The sequence below is a fragment of the Carassius gibelio genome, chromosome B13 (genome assembly GCF_023724105.1).
Source record: "Carassius gibelio isolate Cgi1373 ecotype wild population from Czech Republic chromosome B13, carGib1.2-hapl.c, whole genome shotgun sequence".
Lineage (NCBI taxonomy): Eukaryota > Metazoa > Chordata > Actinopteri > Cypriniformes > Cyprinidae > Carassius > Carassius gibelio.
Genome location: NC_068408.1, coordinates 16,518,485 through 16,537,301, shown reverse-complemented (window position 1 = coordinate 16,537,301; position 18,817 = coordinate 16,518,485). Strand labels below are relative to the sequence as shown.

At 37.0% G+C, this 18,817-nt stretch overlaps 3 protein-coding genes across 3 annotated transcripts; 1 reads left to right on the top strand and 2 right to left on the bottom strand.

Moving 5' to 3' along the window:
• Positions 1 to 435: 435 nt before the first annotated feature.
• Positions 436 to 1,753, bottom strand: lamtor3 (late endosomal/lysosomal adaptor, MAPK and MTOR activator 3). Its single transcript, XM_052572516.1, has 7 exons — positions 1,635 to 1,753; positions 1,424 to 1,469; positions 1,310 to 1,344; positions 1,167 to 1,225; positions 950 to 1,083; positions 787 to 850; positions 436 to 711 (listed from the first exon to the last, which is right to left on the bottom strand). The coding sequence occupies exons 2-7, from the start codon at positions 1,436 to 1,438 to the stop codon at positions 638 to 640; spliced, it is 381 nt and encodes a 126-aa protein (XP_052428476.1). The 5' UTR covers positions 1,439 to 1,469; positions 1,635 to 1,753; the 3' UTR covers positions 436 to 637.
• Positions 1,754 to 2,921: 1,168 nt separating this feature from the next.
• rrh (retinal pigment epithelium-derived rhodopsin homolog) lies at positions 2,922 to 6,590 on the top strand. Its single transcript, XM_052572508.1, has 7 exons — positions 2,922 to 3,154; positions 4,402 to 4,592; positions 4,764 to 4,863; positions 4,985 to 5,138; positions 5,276 to 5,444; positions 5,924 to 6,102; positions 6,190 to 6,590. Exons 1-7 carry the CDS (start codon positions 3,028 to 3,030, stop codon positions 6,293 to 6,295), a joined length of 1,026 nt encoding a protein of 341 aa, XP_052428468.1. The 5' UTR covers positions 2,922 to 3,027; the 3' UTR covers positions 6,296 to 6,590.
• Positions 6,591 to 6,991: 401 nt separating this feature from the next.
• enpep (glutamyl aminopeptidase) lies at positions 6,992 to 18,807 on the bottom strand. Its single transcript, XM_052572499.1, has 20 exons — positions 17,757 to 18,807; positions 13,855 to 13,996; positions 13,514 to 13,645; positions 13,291 to 13,411; positions 12,941 to 13,095; positions 12,164 to 12,277; positions 11,910 to 12,044; positions 11,749 to 11,814; positions 11,571 to 11,636; positions 10,997 to 11,157; positions 10,468 to 10,547; positions 10,212 to 10,348; positions 9,630 to 9,685; positions 9,292 to 9,442; positions 9,046 to 9,119; positions 8,191 to 8,295; positions 7,934 to 8,107; positions 7,708 to 7,848; positions 7,543 to 7,624; positions 6,992 to 7,439 (listed from the first exon to the last, which is right to left on the bottom strand). Exons 1-20 carry the CDS (start codon positions 18,389 to 18,391, stop codon positions 7,284 to 7,286), a joined length of 2,883 nt encoding a protein of 960 aa, XP_052428459.1. The 5' UTR covers positions 18,392 to 18,807; the 3' UTR covers positions 6,992 to 7,283.
• Between the last annotated feature and the right edge of the window lie 10 nt (positions 18,808 to 18,817).

Sequence of the window (18,817 nt, the reverse complement as noted above, 5' to 3'; positions counted from 1 at the left end):
AAGAGTTATTAGAATATCTCACAGGAGTGGGATTATACACACTACATGACGAGGTGATGTGAATGCAGACTAGTGATTAGATGAGTCTCCTTGTTTGGCTTAATAACGTTTTCAACCTTTGTAGACCAAAATGTGAAGAAAAAAAAAAACTAACCACAAACCTTATTTCAGACTTGAGCTCACGCTCAAAAATCTTCAGGATGATGGAACTGAAAGTGATAAAATGCCAACTTGCTACTGGGTTTAAAGCTAAAAAAATACTTAATACCTGCAGCACTCAATAGACCACCAAAGTATAATTATAATAAAATGATGAGTTCTCTAAGTAGCAGTTCTTCTCTATTGTGCTGTTAACTAAAAATGAACATGTACATAATACCTGTTTTCAAACCAAGATTGTAAAAATGTTTTAATAAAGCCAATAAATAAAATCTATTTTTGTAAACCAAAGCTTTAGACAAGTTTATTAATTAGGAGACAAAGAGGAGCAGGGTACAAACATAAACGACATACAGCATCAAGACCATCCAACATTATGTATGTACATATGTGTGTGTAGGGACTAGAACATAGAGGCATCAAGACATCCGACTCTTATCCTCGTCCAAATGTCTAAAGGTACAGAGATGAATAACTGCTAAGCTACTTCCACCACCTGCCGAAGTTCTTCAATCAGAGGCACTAGTTCCTTCTCAAGACTGAAGATCAAACCTAAATATGAAAATTTTTTATGTTATTATAATGAACATACAATTAAAGCTTCTCTTACTACCTGTGGAGACTCACCTGTGTTAGCGTTACTACTTGCGATAAAACTTATGACTAAGGGTAATCGATTAAACTGTACAATCTGTGAAGGAAATGCATAACAGAACATATTAAAACCAGAAATCAAGAAACCTTAACTAGCAGTAAGTCAAACGTACTTTGATTTGTGTAAAGAAAGTACCTGGTATGTGTTATAGTAACAAATGATGCTCTTATTTTTGGACAAGCCCAGCTTGCTGCCCTGGTCAGTCGCCAATGCAAAGGTGGACAGGAACGTCGGCCGCAGGGCATATTCAGGAGCATTGTCATTGGCAACTAAAAGGGAAAACAAGCCAAATATCAGATAATGCTTCAACAGATAAATAAACAGACCTGGATGTCAGAGGTGATGCTGTTACCTTTGATCACAGGGACTCCATCTCTATCCGTCACCACTATTGCATGGAGTCCTTCAACACTGATGATGGAGATAAATAATCAGTTATTACTCCCAATGCAAAATTAAGAAAACTTGTGTAAAATGCAAGACAAGTTGTTTTACCTCGGCAGTTGTTTATACAAATAACTCCTCAGATTCTGTAATAATTAAATCAAACGCATTAAGAACGCAACGCATCCAAGAAAACGTAAGCAAATGCATTACAAATATACTCACATCTGCCATATTCATTAGATTGACTATGTAGCTCGCCTGCTGCACCCTGTAGCAAAAAGAGTAAAAGAGGAAATTACATGAAATGACATCTCATTGTCCTCTCATCGTCTCGTTTGACAGTAACGTCTATCTAACTACTAACATGTCTAATCTAGGAATTTTTTTTATAAATGGAGTACACGTTTGTTAAACCCATAATAAGCAAAATTACCTTCAATTTAACCCAGTTTTATAAAAAGTTCCTGATTTGTTTATGCGCGATCATCACATGACAGAAAACCAAAACACAAGCCGTTTCCGTGTACGTTACGTAATATCCGCTCTAACGTGACGTCCAAGGAGAATCCGTGCAACACGGTCATCTAGTGGTTCATGTTGGAGTTGCTGTTTCTCTCAATGAAGGTATTTGAGGTTTGTAGATTAGTAAAGTGAGTTGATCTTTAGCCCTTTATATATGTGATGTTTATAATCATAACACGTGGATTATAATGAAAGAAAAAGTTCAAAATCACATTATGTAGCCTGTGTACGTAAGTTAGTGATATCTCAGCCTTGTCTTTCCTTATTCCTTGGTTTTGTTTATTTGGCCATGAGCTTTGAATTTTATTTCAAAATGAATAAATGTATTAGATTCTCTGAGAATAAAAAATCTAAATAAAATCTTGCACCACGGTATTCTTAGTAAAGAATGTTGTTCTCAAATCTCAAAATAATCAGATCACTAAGGTGTTACAGGTCTAACAATCTGGTATCCCTTCTGCACCACATTTTGAAATGTTTGGTGAAAAATATTTTTTATTGACATCGGTTACCCCATTGATGACCTTTAACATCCATGGACCTTTCCATTGCACACGAATCTTCATAGTGCAAAAATGTTCCTCACACTAAGAAGAAGAAAATGGTTCTTTTGAGAACTTTTCACTGAAAGATTCTTTGGGGAACCAAAAATGGTTATTCATGGCATCCCATTTTTGGAACCTTTACTTTTAGGTGTGTTTTAAAACTAATCATCATATTTTTATCTGTTTTAGTTTGTTACAAACAAGCTATTTTACTTATTAATTGGTCCCTCAAGGTAATAAGCTCCACTTTATATTAAACAAGTTGTTTATCCCAAACTTGACATTCTTGAAATAAAACAATAAAATACGCTGTAGGAAATGTTTCATTTATCTGTATTACACACAATCCTGGTTTTGCTTATCAGTATATTATTGCACTTTCAAAAACTGAAATATATAAGTGGCATGCACTCCACGTTCCATGAAAGCTTTTCTGTTGCATGGAATGAAAAGCTTTCATGTGAGGATTAGTACAGAAACAACGGTTTCTTCAGTCCTCACAAACCAAGCACAAAACATAATTAGAGAACATAATCCAGGCCAATGCTTTTCCAGCCCTTCATTCCCACAATCACCCCGTAACCTTCTAACATCCACTAAGCACACACACACACACACACACACACACACACACACACACACACATACGCAGTTTCATGAGCTGCTTCTAGGTATGAAGAGGAGAGTCTGGATTCTTTCAAGCCCCATGCATGATTTTGTTTGAACAGATGTGAATGTTCGTCTGAGTGATATACATATATGATTATTTGTGACAAAAAGATGGCATCTGGATTCCCGAACGCTTCTGCTGAGACCGTATATGGTGAAAAGAGCGCCTTCACACAAACTGAACACAATATTGTTGCTGCATACCTAATAACCGCAGGTAAAGAGCAGTGTGTGTGTGTGTGTGTGTGTGTGTGTGTGTGTGTGTGTACTCAGTGTTTTTGATGTTAGCAGTTAGCTAGAAATGACACTTTTAAATAACTAATTTAATATTATCCAGTTTATGAGTTAGCATCTAAGAGAAATGTCTGTGAGGCCTATGATTAGATTCAGCACAATGTTTTTAAGCATTCCTTAAAACTGACATTTACAGATTCAGCCAAGCGTGTGAGGTAACTAACCAGCAGGGGTGTGTGTGTAAAATGGAAAACCGAGAACAGGAAATGTTTGAAATGGCCTGAAATATGCAGTGGTGGAATTGTAAAAAAAATTCAGGGGGGATGGTGTGGCCTAATTTATTTTTTATTTTATTTTTTGAGGTGGGGTATGATAACCAAATTTGTCTACTTTTTAAAAAAGTTTTATCTAATGAAAATTTAGCTTTATTTAATGAACTATTATTTTATTATTTATAAGCTTTTTTTCCTTCTTGGGCCTGAAATGGAGGAAATTTGGTTAATATTGATAATTAAACAATATTTTGCTAAATGTGCTTTTGTAAAACCGCTAGTAGGTGGCAGCAAGCCCCTGTTTTGGATAAATTATTTATTGAATTTTCAAATCAAATGTCAAAATGTTCAAAAAAGTTCAAAATGGCTAATTCAATTAGATATGTCTGAATGGGCCGTTGGTTCACTTGATTCATTCAAAAACTGTTTAATTCAAGGAGCACTATTGAATAAAATTAATAGCATGTTTGTGCTCGCGCATGTAGGCCTACTGATATTTAGAAAAGTATATTGCTTGTGCAATAAAAATAAAAACATAAAAACTCATACATGGGTATTTTTTCTTTCATTGCTTGAATTCTAATGTTATTTTACCCTATATTCTTCATTGCGCAGTGGATGCTTTTGGACTCTCAAGACTTGTTTTTGTTTTTGTTTGTTTTTTGCAAGATCGATGACTTGATAATGTCAGCTCTCTTATCATCCCTCACAGTTACACATACAGCATAGATAATTTTAACATTTCATTTGCATTATGTTTTACATAATACACACCATTAATCCAAAGGGGATGGATTTAATGAGGGGATGCTTTTTTTTGTCATTTTTTTTTTCAACCGGGGGATGCCATCCCCCTGCAATACGAGCTCTGTATATTTGTATGAGAAAACGTCTGTGTGTGTTCACAGATGTCTTAACCTCCTGTTCTCCCTGTCTGTGTCTTTCTCTCTGGTGGCAGGAGTGGTCAGTCTGTCTAGTAACATCGTGGTGCTGCTGATGTTTGTGAAGTTCAGAGAGTTGCGTACCGCCACGAATGCTATCATTATCAATCTGGCTTTCACCGACATTGGTGTAGCTGGGATTGGTTACCCCATGTCAGCAGCCTCAGACCTGCATGGGAGCTGGAAATTTGGTTACACAGGCTGCCAGGTGTGCATAAACCAACACATCAATAAACACAAAGTTACTCTGATTGTATAATTAAGCAATATTGTGAATATAATCATAGCTAAAGAGCATGTTTGGGTATTAATAGATATTAATTATCTGCCTAGGCCTGCTACTTTTTTTTTTCATGTAAACAACATGTCTCTTTTATAGATCTATGCTGCCTTGAACATATTCTTCGGAATGGCTAGTATTGGACTGCTCACTGTGGTAGCCATTGACCGATACCTTACCATATGTCGACCTGACATAGGTATGCTATTCACATCACCTGAATGAAATATGAATCACTAAGGATTGTCATTTGTGTTAATTTCTTTACTCAGAGACGGGTCAAATGCATTAGGAAATCTATTAATGAGTGTTTGTTACAGGACAGAAGCTGACAACAGTATCGTACACGCTTATAATTGTGGCTGCTTGGCTGAATGCTGTGTTTTGGTCAGCGATGCCCATCGTTGGTTGGGCAGGATATGCTCCCGATCCCACAGGAGCCACCTGCACCATCAACTGGAGGAACAATGACACGTGAGTCAAGAATGCTATCACAGGCTCGACAGACCCTTTTTATCAGTTTTAACATTCTGTAAAGCTTTTCTCCAGAGATTGTGAATTTTAAAAGTGGAGTGGGGATTACTAGTGGGACTAATCCTGTCTGGTTTCAGATCTTTTGTGTCCTACACAATGACTGTGATCACTGTCAACTTCATCATTCCTCTGGCGGTCATGTTCTACTGCTACTACAACGTCTCAGTTACTGTGAAGAGATACACAGCCAGTAACTGCCTAGACAGCGTCAACATAGATTGGTCAGATCAGATGGACGTTACCAAGGTAGTACCAGCAGTTTTATTATGTATTTTGTATTTAATTAAATATTATTTATATAAATATGATCTAGACAGTTAAATGAATTTACCCTGGAATAAAATAAAATATTAAAAATTAAGTGTAAAAATATAATCTTAAACTTAAAAAATAAGTAAAGGAAAAAAAAGAAAAATAAATAATAATAAAATTGAATTAGAAATGCCGACTTGGCAACTAAATAAATCAAGTTTAAGTACTAAAATTAGATATAAAATAAAAAAATATATAAATAAAAATACAAATGAAAACGATACAAATTTTTAAAAGGTCAAAAGTACATAACAAAAACTACTAAACAAGCTGAAATGAAAACGGAAAATATCATTAAAAAAACTTCATTACAAATATTAATAAAATAATATATGACTAAAATAACACTGCTTGACAGGTTTAGTTTCCTTCCTGGTTCAATTTGACTTGAATGCTCCTTTATTTTTCAACAGATGTCTATTATAATGATAGTGATGTTCCTGGCTGCCTGGTCTCCATATTCAATTGTGTGTTTGTGGGCATCATTTGGTGACCCCCATATGATTCCAGCTCCAATGGCCATAATTGCCCCACTCTTTGCCAAGTCCTCCACCTTTTACAATCCTTGCATCTATGTCATCGCCAACAAGAAGTAAGGCCTCCTCGTCCCACTTTGTTGCGATACGCCACTTTGTTTCCTTTTCTTTTTTTACTAATTAGTTGTATTTGTTGACTGCAGGTTCAGGAGAGCCATCATTGGAATGTTACGATGTCAAACACGACAGAGAATCACTATCAGCAACCAGCTTCCAATGACGGCATCATCGGTGCCACTCGACCCCTAAACGATGAGACGATCAGAACATTCATAAAACATCAGCACTGGGCGCTTTCTGTCTGCTCCAATGTTTGAACACTGCTAGGCCTCAATTACTTTAAAGTTTCATACAAATGCAAAGTGTCCTTATACCATGAATGTCCTTCCTTCAACTTTGAACTTGCTGTTCAGTGTAGTCTGATAGTATTTAGTCTGATGCTTGTTACACTGTGTTCAGTCTACTGCAAATCCTGTGAAATTGATGTTGTTGATACTATATTTCCCTAAAATGTTTTCATTTGAATAAAATAATTCCACTGTGATTTACCTTTAAGATGTCTATCATTAATAAAAGGCTGGAAGACACTACATGACTTTTTAAATCAGAACAGGCATCACACACTCGCTGACAAACAACGAACTCCTGCAAAAAACACCATGATAAATGAAAATACCGTCTTCTGGTTGAACAGATTCAAAGTCTGAAGCTAAAAAACTGTGCCTGTCATATGCTACATAATATTTAGTGAAATCTGTCATTTCTGACTGCCAAAAATATGCTAAATGATTTTCAAAACTTGTGCGAATAGAGGTAAAAATCTGTGTAAATGCAGTTATGTGGTGTATTCCAGCCCTTAGTCTTCTAAGAAAAAACAACAACAATATTTTGAGAACATTCTTTTATTGAAGTTCCTTAAAAATTTCATAACACATGTGAAGAATGTATGCATCCTTTAAGACATTTATTTCACATTTTAAAAAAGAATTAACATAATGATTAATGAACACATTAAATACAGAATGTACAATCGCTAAAAATTTGTAATGCCTAGTTCCAAAGAGAATATATGTTCATTTAACTGTCATGCCATCAGAATTCAAGACTATTCTGCAATAAGAGTGTTTTCAATTGTGGCTCTTAACTAGAATTTTTTTTTTTTCAAGCTGCCCTGAGCAATTCATTGACAAATTTAGTGGGGGTGGTAAAATTGTTCCAATGCTGGCTCATTACAGCACTAGTTCTCCAGCTCCACATTGTTTTCCAGCCAGACTCGGATCTCATCCAGGTTCCGATTCATCCATTCAATGTTGTTCTTCACAGTCTCTATTGCCTGCTTTCTGGGCATCTCACCTGCTCCTGCATTCGGGTGAAGTGCAAAAAAGTGCTCCATCTAAAAAGAGACCAACTTATGTTAAAGTGAAAACAATGTAAGAAAAGAATATTACAAAGGCAAAACCAAGTAGTAAGTTCTGAACGCAGCCTTTGTTTCTCACCTTCCACAGCTGTACATCAGTGTTGTATGTGCTAGTAATTCTGGAGGGGAGGCGGCCCAAGTTTCTGTCATTAATGGTGTATCTAAAATAGACATGACATCATATATCCCGTTATGAAATTCTCAAAGGGAAGGCTGCTTTTCTTCAACTGTTAGATGAACTAACCTGTTCACTAGGTAATCCCAGTTGAGTGTGACCCAGTCCCAGGCCATGGTTTTGCCAAGTGGGTTTCGAGATACATACTGCACTAAAGTAAAAACATCTTGACTCCTCACAATGCTTTCATTTTTAGCAGCTTCAAGTAACCTGTTACAAAAGCAAGACATTTGAATAAAGAAATAATCGAGTGCTAGTTTATATCTACAAAGAGGTCAGGGAAGAGGGAGTTTACCTATGAAGGAGAGTGATATCTTCTACTGAAGCCAGGCCGTAGAGCAGCTTGTCTTTCTCCTGGGCAAGAGTGGCAGAGATATACTTGCCGAACATATTTTCCCAGCTCTGCACTGATCCTGACTTCTTCATCCCGTATCGGTACACCAGCAACCGTAAATTGACATCCACACTGCTGCTCCCCAATCAGATAAAGAGCCTCTTCAATACACACATTCTGATTGGACCGCTGGAGTTTTTATGTATGAATGTAATTACCTAATTGTTCCATCGATCCATTTATTGAAAATGTCATAGGCTTGGTCGAGAGCTTCCTGGTCACCCATCTGACATGCAATGCCCAAAACTGTCTCTCTCAGCAGCCTGTACAAGAGAAAACAACAATAATAAAAATACTACAATATTAAACTTTTTAATTTAACTTTTTTGTCAAATTGTTAAGATTTTTTTTTAAATTAAATTAATAGAGAATCCAAAATAGAATTTTATTCAGGACACGGGAAAGCTATTTAGAACACACACTCTCTCTCATACACACACACACACACACAAACACACACACATATATATATATATATATATATATATATATGACTCTGGACCAAAAAACCAGTCTTAAGTCTCAATTTTTCAAAATTGAGATTTATACATCATCTGAAAGCTGAATAAATAAGCTTTCCACTGATGTATGGTTTATTAGGATTGGACAATATTTGGCATAGATGCAACTATTTGAAAATCTGGAATCAGAGGGTGCAAAAAATCTAAATACTGAGAAAATCGCCTTTTAAATTTGATCAAAAGATTTCTTAGCAATGCATATTACTAATCAAAAATTAAGTTTTGATATATTTAAGTTAGGAAATTTACAAAATATCTTCATGGAACACAATCTTTACTTAATAGCCTAATGATTTTGGGCATAAAAGAAAAATCTTAAATTTTGACCCATACAATGTTTTTTTGGCTATTGCTAAAAATATACCCCAGTGACTTGAGACTGGTTTTGTGGTCCAGGGTCACACACACACAATGTATGTATGTATGTATCCTTGGCCTGCTGTCGGAAAGCTTTTGTAGTTATTTCTGCCCTCCCAAAAAAGAAAATCTCACTGCTGTGTTTGCGTCCCTTCATCTTTCCACCCAAGCTCTTTGGAAATCTTCTGCACATGATCACCGAAGAGTTTCTAAACAGAGATTACATGAAACAAACCATTTGAGTAACAAAAAATATAAAACAGGAACTTCTGGCTAACATTTATATGAAGAATATCAGCTATAAATCTCACATATAACATGTACATCATAAATTGGGTTATTTTCATGCATTGAGGTATACTGAATACTTTGGGATCCAACCTGGAATTTACGGTACAGCACTCTATCATCAGCCAACATGTCTCTCACATAGGAGATGGAAGAAGATACTTTATCCCACACAATATACTCTGTTTCATTGGCCAGATATCTTGTTAGGTTGAAGGCATGTCCATAATCCACAATATCTGCCCTGTTAATATAAAAAAAAAAATGCAGCATTTTACGCATGACTTCATCATCCTTACTTTATGTCCTCCACTATAACCATAAAAATATGTGTTATGCAAAGTCATTTCACATTTATTTTTTTGCCTGTCATCAAGTCAAGATTGAAAGCATATGCTTTCTGCAGCTGAAAGGTGTTCGTACTAACTCACCGTCCAAAGGCAAAAACATCATCAATGTAGCTGCTTCGGTCAGTTGCATTGTACACCTAAAAAAGATGAGCATTATGTGAGTTATTATGTTTTATAACACAGCTCTCTGCAATACTTGATCCTGATTGGTCAAAATCTCTCTCTCTCTCTCTCTCTCTCTTTATTTGATCAAATATTTATTCCTGATTGGTAAATCTCAATATTACAACTCTGTTGTCCTGGTTACTGTCATTTAATTCAAACCCCAAACGTAATTAGCAGCACCCCATATAAAATTCTATAATCTTCCAGAATATTTGTTATATATTGCATCTGTATCTTTATATCTGTGTTTCACAGCAGAATACATGCAGCATCTGGATAAAGCAAGAAAGATGATTAAACGAATCAACAGAAGCATTCAATGAAAGCAAACAGTACGGAGGCTCTGGTTCTGCATACAAGTAAAACTGTAAAATAATAAATAGATAGATAATAGATTATCAGTAGGAGTGATTTACATTATAGGATTATGTTCTTTTTATTTATAGCTACAGTTCTGATACTTAGTTCTGACAGAGAAATTTATACGAATAATAATACCTGATGATTTACAGAGAGTTGCTCGGCAATAGCGCTCCACAAATTGTCATGGTGGTTTACTCGGTAAAAGCCCATGTGGTCTTTGTTGACTTTGATGAGACCATCGCTAGCAGGGGAGTATCCAGCAATTACTACCTCTAATTAAACACAGGCCAATGGCGGAAATTACACAGAAGAACAGTAGGCTAAAACAACTGATTCCTCAATGCCCCCCCAAAAATAAAAATTAAAAATAAAATCTGAGCAACTTGTTCACCTGTTTCTCCCTTGTCAAACAGGAAAGAGGCATTTTTGGAGTCAAGTGTGCTCCATTTAACAGGAATGGTCCATTTGTAGCTGTGGGACAAGAGTTAAAACATCTGGGTGAACTAAATAAGAATCAGAGTTCAGAGTTCAGTTGATTATCTGTGTTCCTTCCTGTGAAGAATAATCAGGGGAATTATTATTTGTGGTCGTGTTAAAGGATACCAGAGCAGTGCAGTGCAGACCGTAAGGATAAACCAACCATATAATTGTGAAGAATCCAGAAAGCAAAATAAATGGAGCACAAATGTTTAGTTCTTGACGTCAAAGGCTGTGCATTTGATTGAACAGTATTTTGGTGCAAATTCACCTGTAAATTGGCAGTATGGCTAATACAATATATGCATTTTCCTAATGTGTGCATGGCATGTATGCTAATTTTATTTAGCAAAATGTTGGGCCTATTTGATTCATGGTAAAATGACTGATTTTCAGTGTTTGATTCCATTGATATTTTCATTGCGTGGCACAATCTGACTCACCCCAGGGGAGTGCTGGGCTGGCTGTGGTCAGCATTGGGGTCCAGGAGAAACCTGGTCTGGGTGAGTTTAGCTTCAGTGTCTGTGTTGGTCAGACTCAGCACAGGATATCCCATCTGTTTGGTCCATGTGTCCATGATATCTGCCACAGGTACCCCACTCTCCTATGACCCAAGAGAGATGTATATTGTCAGTCAAAGTTTAGAATATTTCAGTTTTTTTTAAATGCTTTTGAAGGAAGTCTCTTGTGCTCACAAAGGCTAGATTTATTTGATTGCATTACAGTAAAAAGAGGAATATTGTAAAATATTTGTGTAAACTGTGATACACTATCATTTAAATGTCATATGAGTATTTACAGAAATTAATAAAAAGGAAATAATACTTAATAAAAAGTATGTTGATAGTAAAAAGTAACAGTTAAAATATAATGCTGTAAAAATTCTCCAAATTGGATGCTGAAAATTAAGCTATAATAATAATAATAATAATAATAATAATAATACAGTTAATACATTAGTGATCAAATTGGGCAAAACATTAAAATGAAAATGTATGGTCAATAAAAGATATTTACATCAGCCAAGGCCTTCCAAAAGTCTGCAGTCTTTGCATTCTGGAATTGGTAGTTTTTTAGATATCGCTGTAGTGAAAAAAGAAAGAAAGAAAGGGGTTTTATTTTCACAGCATCACATGTTTAATGTATAACTTTGGAGCCATTTTGGAAAATATATGTAAAAAGCAATGCGTCTTACTCGACATCCATCCCTAAATGTGTCACGGCCAAGCAAGTCCTCCAGCATTCGTAAAATAGAAGCGCCCTACAGTAGAACGACATCACAATTATTAATTCATAGCCAATAGATAAGAAAGATTAACAACAACACTAGGTTAAGCATCACTGACTTAACCATACCTTGTTATATGAGATTGCATCAAACACAGATGTGATCTCAGCAGGGCTGGACACATCCACGATAATAGGATGGGACGAGAGAAGAGCATCATCAACCATGACAGGAAATACATCATTGATTAGCATGATGTCACGCTGAAAACACACGAGGTCAATTGGCATAAACATGACGTCCAGCCTCAATGTAACTGAATGGTTTCACAGAGATATTGCCTATTTATGAATACATTTGAATGATTCAGGCATATGCTCACCATTCCCCAGTAAGGCTCGGCTTCTTCCACTCCCACATACTCAAAAAAGCTGGCAAAGCCCTCGTTCAACCACAGGTCGTCCCACCAGTCCATAGTCACAATATTTCCAAACCACTGCAAATTAAAGTCAAAACAGTTCCTTAAATGGTAGACCCCAAATACCTAATGCTTATTCAGCCCTATACTGTTCCGGGAATATTGCTCCTTTCATAAAATGTGTTCATTCTAGGGAAAAGGCATTTGTACATCTTGTACTATTTTGTTTTTAAAGGTAATTTTGTTTGTTTGAATTCAAACTGTGTCCAACAACCTTGGACCTAGCCATTAAAAGATAATCTTATCAGTGAGTATATGGCTGCAGTGATTATCCTAAAAACCATAACTGTAATGGAAGCTTCTGAGAAAGTGTAATATGTAACTATGTGACAATAATCTTTATGGCAATCAAATCATATATTTCTCTCTGGGCCTTGTTACTGTAAATGGATCTGAAACATTCATCCTCTTTGAGTGAAAATGCAGGAAACCGTAAAATGAGATGCATGCTCAGCACAGGGTGTTCTGCCAATTTGTTTCTGACATGTGACTGATGATGTGCTGTATACTCGATTGTCCTTGCTTTGCGTAGTGTCCTGGACAGAGCACCCGCTGCACCCATTTCAGCACTGCTTCATGCTATGAATGATATCTAAGCTGCAGTCTGGATATAGTACAGGAGATTAAAAAAATCATAACTTTTCCTTCTTCACTAATCAGATGTGTGATAGGGTTAGTAACCTGGTGAACAAGCTCATGCGCAATGACACTGGCCACTCGCTGTTTGTTGATTGAGGAGGACTCGTTCTCATCGAACAGCAGGTTGGTTTCTCTGTAAGTGATCAAGCCCCAGTTCTCCATCGCTCCTGTCCCAAAGTCTGGGATTGCTATCTTATCTGCAACAGAGACAGAATATATCCAATGTTCTTTTGTCACAATAATCGTGGCATAGATAGACAAGAAAGATATGAATCAGTGGATAAGATATGATGTAAATCATGAATCCGGGTCTTTTTTATGAGATCGTGATGTGTACAGCTGCTTCAAACTGTATAAGGGTCAATGACAAATAAGAGTGTCTGCCAATTTACCAAGTTTCTCTATAGAATATTCCATGTCAAAATACTCCTCAAAGTAATCAAATATAATCTTGGTGACATTTGCAGCATATTCAGCGGTTGAGATCTGCAAAGGCTGAGCATAGATCCGTAACTGTCAGGAGGGAGAGGAGATGAATAATGAAAACTGATTGTCAGGAACTATTTAAGCAAATTCTGGATTCAGCAGAACAAACATTGAAAAAAAAGTGCTTACTGGTATATTTCTATTCGAGGTCCGCTCCACAAAGTGGAACTGGTGAACCGCAAAACATACCAGATAGGTACTCATCTTTACTGATTTCTTAAAGGATGTTTTTGTCTTTTGGTCTGAAACTTTTTCTATGTTCTGTGAAAGAGAGTTTTAGAAGTTACACTTAACATCTATCAACTGAATAGAAAGGAAGCATATGAATGCAACCAGACCTCATTTACCAGAGCTGTAAGTAAAACCACACATAACGCATATCATACAAGATTGATGGTTCAAGACTTGGTTTAAAAGTTCAAGCTACACTTTGTAACTGTTTTGAAGGCTCAAGCAGTAAGGCAACGTACCTCCACAGGCATGTTGGACAGCGCTTCATAAGCACTGCCATGGGTGATGGAGATTGTGTAGGTGGCCTTTTTGTTGGGCTCATCAAAACAGGGGAAAGATTTACGAGCGTCAGTGGGTTCATGGTCTGTTGCAGCGATTTTCCTGTAAAACATCAGAGAGCGGTAAATAAAACTCAACTTGTGGTTTACATTTACCTCAGTAACCTCATGTGGGGAAATTCCAACCACATTTTCATTAAACCATCTAACCAAGTTTGATTACAACTAAATTAAACTCACTGTCAGCTCTATGTGTGTGCAACAAAATTAAAATTGGTGGCCTGTGACATTTTGTCCAAGTGCTTTAAAACAAAGTATAGTGTAATTAAAAAATGACATTGATAAACAGGATCTATTTATATGTGGTGTGAGTCATAGCTCTTGCAATTCATCAAGGATAATAAAGACCAATTTTATTAATCATATATGACATATATATGATTAATATAATATAGTGCTCTTGTTTAGCAGCTCAGATCTGAACCTGAAACACAACAGAATATAGCAGTAACAGAGATTAAAACCATGTTATTTCATGAATAAATAAGCTTTAGCAGATGTAGATCTCTGATTCTTGGCACCTATCAGCTTTCATTCCAGTCAGTTCAGTGCATTTCCTATAATTTCACACCATTCCCAAATCAGATAAAATATACAGTAATGACCCGACCGATGGCTAGTTTCCCACACCAACAAAAATACTGATTCGGGAGTGCGTTTGAGTATGTTGCATCAGAATCAGTTGCACATAGAGAAATAAAAGGGAACAGCTTGGCTATAAAATAAATGTTGAAGTATAGCATTGTTCAATACTTGTAATCTTATTGGGATTTTCCACCATGCTGATATCTCCCTCAGAGACTATAATATATCTTATAATATATATATTTTATTTATTTATATCTTAATCAAACTTTGGGCTACATTCAGACATTCATTTCCTGTGTAATCGGTTTCCTGTCAAATCAGTGGAGTTAAGCTGTAATGGTTTGAAAATTTAGATAAAGGCAAGACATTTCTGGGACATGTCGTAATATGGTAAAAGGACATTTGCATTAGTGGGTTCTGACTGTTGAAGCTAAACATCAAGTACAATGGGAAGTTTATCCTCTGAAACTTTAAAATAACTTGGTTAATATCTGAAATTATTAGTGCAACCGTAAAAGGTCACTTGTAGTTCAGATAGATAACGTCTACTACCTGATGGCCCTGAATTAGTAATGGATGGGAAGCTCTGGAACTGTAATTTTTTTTTATCTGGGTGCCTAGTTAGGATAGCAAAAAAACTAACAAACAATACATCTCATCAGGTCATACAGTATTGTTCAAAATAATAGCAGTACAATGTGACTAACCAGAATAATCAAGGTTTTTAGTATATTTTTTATTTCTACGTGGCAAACAAGTTACCAGTAGGTTCAGTAGATTGTCAGAAAACAAACGAGACCCAGCATTCATGATATGCACGCTCTTAAGGCTGTGCAATTGGGCAATTAGTTGAAAGGGGTGTGTTCAAAAAAATAGCAGTGTCTACCTTTGACTGTACAAACTCAAAACTATTTAGTACAAACATTTTTTTTTCTGGGATTTAGCAATCCTGTGAATCACTAAACTAATATTTAGTTGTATGACCACAGTTTTTTAAAACTGCTTGACATCTGTGTGGCATGGAGTCAACCAACTTGTGGCACCTCTCAGCTGTTATTCCACTCCATGATTCTTTAACAACATTCCACAATTCATTCACATTTCTTGGTTTTGCTTGAGAAACAGCATTTTTGATATCACCCCACAAGTTCTCAATTGGATTAAGGTCTGGAGATTGGGCTGGCCACTCCATAACATTAATTTTGTTGGTTTGGAACCAAGACTTTGCCCGTTTACTAGTGTGTTTTGGGTCATTGTCTTGTTGAAACAACCATTTCAAGGGCATGTCCTCTTCAGCATAGGGCAACATGACCTCTTCAAGTATTTTAACATATGCAAACTGATCCATGATCCCTGGTATGCGATAAATAGGCCCAACACCATAGTAGGAGAAACATGCCCATATCATGATGCTTGCACCTCCATGCTTCACTGTCTTCACTGTGTACTGTGGCTTGAATTCAGAGTTTGGGGGTCGTCTCACAAACTGCCTGTGGCCCTTGGACCCAAAAAGAACAATTTTACTCTCATCAGTCCACAAAATGTTCCTCCATTTCTCTTTAGGCCAGTTGATGTGTTCTTTGGCAAATTGTAACCTCTTCTGCACATGCCTTTTTTTTAACAGAGGGACTTTGCGGGGGATTCTTGAAAATAGATTAGCTTCACACAGACGTCTTCTAACTGTCACAGTACTTACAGGTAACTCCAGACTGTCTTTGATCATCCTGGAGGTGATCATTGGCTGAGCCTTTGCCATTCTGGTTATTCTTCTATCCATTTTGATGGTTGTCTTCCGTTTTCTTCCACGTCTCTCTGGTTTTGCTCTCCATTTTAAGGCATTGGAGATCATTTTAGCTGAACAGCCTATCATTTTTTGCACCTCTTTATAGGTTTTCCCCTCTCTAATCAACTTTTTAATCAAAGTACGCTGTTCTTCTGAACAATGTCTTGAACGACCCATTTTCCTCAGCTTTCAAATGCATGTTCAACAAGTGTTGGCTTCATCCTTAAATAGGGGCCACCTGATTCACACCTGTTTCTTCACAAAATTGATGACCTCAGTGATTGAATGCCACACTGCTATTTTTTTGAACACACCCCTTTTAACTAATTCAACTAATTGCCCAATTGCACAGCCTTAAGAGCGTGCATATCATGAATGCTGGGTCTCATTTGTTTTCTGAGAATCTACTGAACCTACTGGTAACTTGTTTGCCACGTAGCAATAAAAAAATATACGAAAAACCTTGATTATTCTGGTTAGTCACATTGTACTGCTATTATTTTGAACAATACTGTATATTAAACACTGGACAGGGTTGTAAAATAATGTAGTAACAGTAATTTAATACAATACACATGATTCATTTGTGGAATTTGTACCTAACTTGAGTAGTGCTAAAACTGATTACTAAAATAATTGTTTTATAGAGGAAATTATACTTTTTTCTCCTTTAAATTTCAGACCTTCAAAATGCCAACCATTTTTGCACATCATCACCTTAATATGTCCTCATTTTGTTAGTTTTACTGAGCTTACAATTATGGTCTAATTAAATTAACTTTTACAGCTAATGATCAATCAGCTTAAAGATGAACCATTGGACAAAGACGGACAAATTACCATTGTATAAATAACTCCACTTCTGTGCAAACTTTGGGGTCAGTAAGCTTCTTTTGTTGTTGTTAAGAAATGACTTCACTTTTGATTAATTTAATGCATCCATATCAAATAAAATCATTAAAGGCATTTATAATATCCATCAAAATATTAAGCACCACGCCGTTTTCAACACTGATAATATTAAGAAAGTTTTCTTGAGCATCGAATTTGCTTATGATTTCTAAAGGACACAGGAGTAACGATGCTTCACCATCACAGCAATAAAACTTTAATATATTCAAATAGAAACAGTATTTTTAAGTCAAATAATATATCAATATAATGCTTTTACTGTATTTTTGATCAAATAATTGCCTTGGTAAGCATAAGAGACTTATTTAAAAAATCTAACCAAAATGGTATGTGTCTATTCAAACATACTGTAAAATGTTAATACTTTTTTATACATATATACATATATAGTTCAGTAAATTGTGACAGTGCACACACTTTCAAGAACAATTTCTCAGCACTTTTCACACCTCTTATTGTGCATACTGACTAATTACATACCAAAAATACATTTCTACAATATAGATGACTTGACGCTTACTTGGTAACTGCATTCTCCTGATATGTGGTCCTGTAGAAACCAACCAGAGAGCCGTTGAGCCAGCCCTGGAAGTGTAGAGTGAGGATGTAGTGCTCGTCTGGGCCAGTGACACTCAGCTGCTCGACCGCCTCCACCACCACATACTCCTGCGGCTTGTACTCAAAGCATTCCTTCACCTGGACAGAGGTCAAGCCGGATGGGCCGCTGCGCTGCAGAGAGGGCACCACGGTGACAAAAGTATCTCGAATGTGGAGCCACAGGTGCTGACTGGGCTGTGTCAGGGTCAGATGGATGGACACGCTCCCGGTGTAGATGTCTGTGTCGAGGTCAGGCTCCAGGTGCAGGTCATAATGGAAAGGTACCATGTAGTCAGGTAAGCGGAAGTTGTTCCACCCACCATTTGTGTTGTCGGATGGTTTGCAGGGACCCCGGTCATCTGTCGGCACTGTAGGTAATGGTGCTGTGGGTAATGGTGTTGGTTTGGGTTCCTCTTCGGATGAGGAGGTCTTCTGGCTCAAACCAACTCCGAGCCCCACAGCAACACCTGTCACGATGACGACGGCGCAGATGATAGCAGCATGCTTGCCTCGGATAAAGTACCGCTTTTCCCTCTTTTCGAACTCCAGGCTTTCCATGGCGCGCCGTCAAACGCAGAGAGTCAGAATGTGTACAAAACACTCAAAGTTCAGAAAGTCAGAACACTCTCTCCCTGTGAACCCAGACACACACACACACACACACACACAAACATACACACACACTCTTTCCTTACACTTCCTTTTGCCTCCAAAGAGAGAAAACAGCTGTGTCTGGATTCCCAAATGTGTGAACATATGCAGACCCGCACACACTCACGCAGGGCAGCCTGCAGGAGGCACAAAGGTTAAAGCAGGAGGATGGCTAAGTTTCACCACCGTCTAAAAAATTGCTCTGATCTCTATAAGGTCACGGCCACGAGGTTCTCAAAACGTCTCAAGCGTGAGGTGATCCTTAAGCTGTACTGTGGAAAGTCCTCACTCACCAAATCCCATGCTGACTGAGGTGATGCAGGGAACAGGGAC

Excerpts from the sequence above, each read along its gene's own strand:
- lamtor3 (XM_052572516.1), bottom strand. Across the intron at positions 1,084-1,166 it reads TGGAGTCCCTGTGATCAAAG|TTGCCAATGACAATGCTCCT; the intron begins GTAACAGCATCA and ends TTTCCCTTTTAG. Across the intron at positions 712-786 it reads AAGTAGTAACGCTAACACAG|GTTTGATCTTCAGTCTTGAG; the intron begins GTGAGTCTCCAC and ends TTTCATATTTAG.
- rrh (XM_052572508.1), top strand. The coding sequence starts at position 3,028 with ATGATTATTTGTGACAAAAAGATGGCATCTGGATTCCCGAACGCTTCT. Across the intron at positions 3,155-4,401 it reads TGCATACCTAATAACCGCAG|GAGTGGTCAGTCTGTCTAGT; the intron begins GTAAAGAGCAGT and ends CTCTGGTGGCAG. Across the intron at positions 4,864-4,984 it reads CATATGTCGACCTGACATAG|GACAGAAGCTGACAACAGTA; the intron begins GTATGCTATTCA and ends TGTTTGTTACAG.
- enpep (XM_052572499.1), bottom strand. The coding sequence starts at position 18,391 with ATGGAAAGCCTGGAGTTCGAAAAGAGGGAAAAGCGGTACTTTATCCGA. Across the intron at positions 13,646-13,854 it reads TGTCCAACATGCCTGTGGAG|AACATAGAAAAAGTTTCAGA; the intron begins GTACGTTGCCTT and ends TCTCTTTCACAG. Across the intron at positions 10,548-10,996 it reads CAGCCCAGCACTCCCCTGGG|CTACAAATGGACCATTCCTG; the intron begins GTGAGTCAGATT and ends CTTGTCCCACAG.